At 41.9% G+C, this 3,648-nt stretch overlaps 1 protein-coding gene across 1 annotated transcript in view; it reads right to left on the reverse strand.

Annotated features, from left to right (window-relative positions):
• The window catches only part of LOC106524473 (VPS10 domain-containing receptor SorCS3), a gene marked incomplete in the record, with an annotated part of 110,456 nt that overhangs the window by 43,090 nt on the left and 63,718 nt on the right, over nt 1–3,648 (reverse strand). Inside the window, 4 exon segments of the mRNA XM_014018283.1 lie at nt 1,468–1,601; nt 1,691–1,808; nt 2,139–2,246; nt 3,404–3,495. Coding sequence (XP_013873737.1) covers nt 1,468–1,601; nt 1,691–1,808; nt 2,139–2,246; nt 3,404–3,495 — 452 coding nt within the window.

The raw sequence follows: 3,648 nt of genomic DNA on the forward strand, positions 1-3,648 counted from the left end.
CCCCCCCCCCCCCCCCCCCCCCCCCCCCCCCCCCCCACTCAAAACCATACATCTGTTCTGGTGAGTTCTGGTGCTTCCTGTAGTTAGGGGAGGAGCGTTGATGATGTCATATGACCACATGGTATGGTCGGCACGCAGCGTGGATGACTCAAACCAAGTTTGGTGTATTTTAGCCTTTCTGTGTGAGTTACAGATTTCTGAAACTGTGAGGGACTGATGGATGGATGGATGGACAGAGAGCATTAGTATGTCCCCACCTCGGAGACGAGTGACAAAAAAGGAAACTGATGCTTGAAGAAAATAAAGCAAAGTAAAAAACTCATTGATCTGGAGTTTTATTAAGTAACTTTTATTTTTTATTTATTTTTGTCTGATCGTTGTAGAGTCAGAGGTGAGAAATGTTTCAACATTTACAGGAAAACATTGAATGAACCTTTTAAAACAGAGTTCTGTGCATCATTTATGCACGTTTACAGTAGAAGATTTCAACTGTTTGGAGCTATATTTGAAATAAAAACAATAAAGATGCATCGTGAACCCAGTACCTAAAATTAACCATCAACTCTGATCCCTAAAATTAACCACTGACCCCAACTTAAAGACCCATATCTTTTGCGTCCTGGCGYGTTAAAATAAGACCCAGAGGGAGCCTGACCAAGCATCAATGTATGACGAGAGTTGGGAGTGGGAACGTGTTACACTAACAGGTGTTACAAAGTTAAAGCTTCACCTCACTGATCAAATCATTAGAAAACCTGTTTAGGACTTTATTTAATTTAAACAACAAACTTCAATGTTTCCTTTTCCTGTCTGTTTCAATCATCTTTAATTTGTCCTCTCTAGTTTCCACAAGACCAAACCTCAAAGTAAATCTTGTGTAAAAATAATAAAATCACATGTGGATCCACTCAGTGAATATAGTCCTAAATGTAGTCATTAGGAAATCCTTCAGACAGCAGTCCAGCTGCAGGAACACAGAATCTGACTGCAGGTCAAATCAACCATAGTTTTCAATCTGTGCAATTTATTTGCTTGTTTGCAGCTTGTTACAGAACTCTGACAGATGGGATCAGCTTAAAGAGCAGATTTAAGTGGACTGAAGAGGGAATTTAATGCTGGCTGGATGGATGCACTTGAAGTGAACAAATTGCTACTGAAGGGAAGCTGTTTATTACAAGGTCAGATTTGTTGTTTTATTACTGGATGCAGCATTTTAACAAATAACYAGCTGAGTCTCAATCAAATTTGGCAGCTGCTCTTTTTTTAAACAATCCAAGCACTCTGAAACAAAAACTCCTGAAAGGATTAATAAAATCCTGCACTTCATTTGAAACGTGTGTGGCAGCATCGGCGAACAAACATTGCTGTTAATGAGGTTCTCCTTTAGCAGACAATGGAGAGGAACATAATCCTCCTTCCACAATTATGAAGAAAAGAGCCACTGAACAAAGGCTTACACCCTCTTACCATTCGAAGTCATGAGCGCGGCAAATGCAGGACTCGGCTGAGAGAATTCTGGAGTAGTCCTGTCCCAGCATGCAGTAGTTTCCAGGCCTGCGTTTCATGTAAATCTGCTTCTGACCCATCACACACGGCTCGCCCTGTCGGCACGTAAATGAGCTGTTTAACAGAAAGATTTTACAGCCTGAACATATCCAACGCCCCTGCAGGGATGGAGGGTTAGCTTCACCTGGTTGTGCAGGTGCCAAGTCTGGTAGTCCTCCTCCGTGCACTTCCTGCTGAAGATGGACTTGTAGTCTATCTTGATGAGCTGCCACTCAGAGCGGTGACTGAAATGTCCAAAAAAGCTGCAGAGACAACAARTATCAGGGAGTCAGCCTGTTAACATTCAGCGAAACACCCGCGTGCCGTTTTTATTTCATTTTATTTTGAAAGTACGTTCTGCACAGCAAAAACTGTCCATCTTACCAAGTTTTAAACTCTTATATCAGCCAAAAAGTCTTTTTGATCTTGTTTTSASACTGATTTACTAAACAAGAACTGATTGTGTAAGAATAATCATCTTGTTTTCAGAAYGTGTAAGATTATTTGTCTTGTTAGTCTGAAAATAGTCCTAATTGTGTCCCTCATACTGCACCGTACCACAAGGAACCACACGTAACACCTTCAGTACTTACGTCATGATCTGGTTCTCTGCTCCAGCCTCCACCAGGACTCCATCCACAAACAGAGGGACRGAGGAGAAGCTGTGCTGGCTCCACTGCCTCCCCTCGTCAAAGCTGACCCTGTATCACAACACATCCCCGTCACAAACCCAGCAGCAGCAGAGCCCCCCTCCTGGTCAGCGGGGAGGGTTTAGGTGGGCTCATCATCAGCGGCTTGTCTCAGCAGAGGACTCTACGTGTAATTAGCTGCTGTAGCTTTGTGTAAATATCAAAAGGCTGAGCATTAAAGGGACGTTTAAGAGACAGTGAGCRTGGCCAACAAAGCAAAGCTGCAGAAAACTGAAAACATGAAAAGAGAAAAGATTTTAGTGTCAAAAAGAAAAAAAACCTCACTTTCTGAGTATAAAGTTGGCACGAAGGTGAGAAAACAAGACAAGAATAGAAGTGTTTCATGTTCAAGCACAAAAGTGCAGAGGGAGACTGAGACAGCAAAAAAAAGGAAAATAAAGCTGGACAGCTTTCATCATCAGGTCCTGGTTTTATTGATTCTGACAGCTTATCAACATCGCTGCTGAGGTGAGAACAACTAGAAGTAGCAGGATTTGACATGAACTGAAACACTGCTGAGGCCTGAGCTGAAAAAATAAAAATCCCCCTGTGTTGCCTCAAAAAGCTCTGTGCTGTCACTCAGATAAAAGCTGGGCGAACAGAAGAAGCACTGATGTGAACCTGTTACAGGATTCAGCCAGAGGAGGTGTTTAACCCGACACCAGCTGTGAAAACAATACGTCTCCATCACTGCTGCACTTCTTTTTTTATTTTAACTACTCTCCCATCCTGCTTAAATTGGGTGGGAGACAAAAACCCAGAAGGCCACACTTCACTGCTTCTAGAACTAATTTCAAAATTGTTGCAAAAGCGACTGGAGAAGAGATCTGGTCTCACTTGGATTAGGCTGCACTGAAGCAAAGCATAAGCATCCGATTTGCCAAGAGGAAGGTAACTCGTTAATGGAAACACTAAAAAAATGTGTGTGTTGGTGTGTGTGTGTGTGCATGTGTGTGTTGGTGGGGGGGTTACACTTCTGCTTACTTATGATAAGTGGCTTGCAAAAAAWGCTCTTAAATTAGATTGCTTTACTTTTTTCCACGGGCTTCAGTCAAAGTGCAACAGTAAAAGGATCAAGTTTCTTAAACCATAAAGGTTGATTTAACCTCAGAATAAAGATATAAAATATAAAAAAAGAAGCCATCTGAGCAAATATCAACCATACRTACCATAAATGTCTGGTCGGCACTGATGGCTGTTTTACAGCAACGAGGGCTCCGCCTTTGTCCAAAAACCAGATATTGTGCTCCTCCTCAAAAATCTGAGCAAATACAAGAAATAAAAGCGTATTTAAAAAACTAWTTAATGCTAGGAAATAAATATTCCATTTTATTTAATGATGCAAACCAGGGGTGTCACTAGGTTTTAAGGACAAGGGGGGCTTAGCCCCCAGGAGATGCACTGTATATGACAT

Source organism: Austrofundulus limnaeus, unplaced genomic scaffold, assembly GCF_001266775.1.
Source record: "Austrofundulus limnaeus strain Quisiro unplaced genomic scaffold, Austrofundulus_limnaeus-1.0 Scaffold189, whole genome shotgun sequence".
In the NCBI taxonomy this organism is placed as follows: domain Eukaryota; kingdom Metazoa; phylum Chordata; class Actinopteri; order Cyprinodontiformes; family Rivulidae; genus Austrofundulus; species Austrofundulus limnaeus.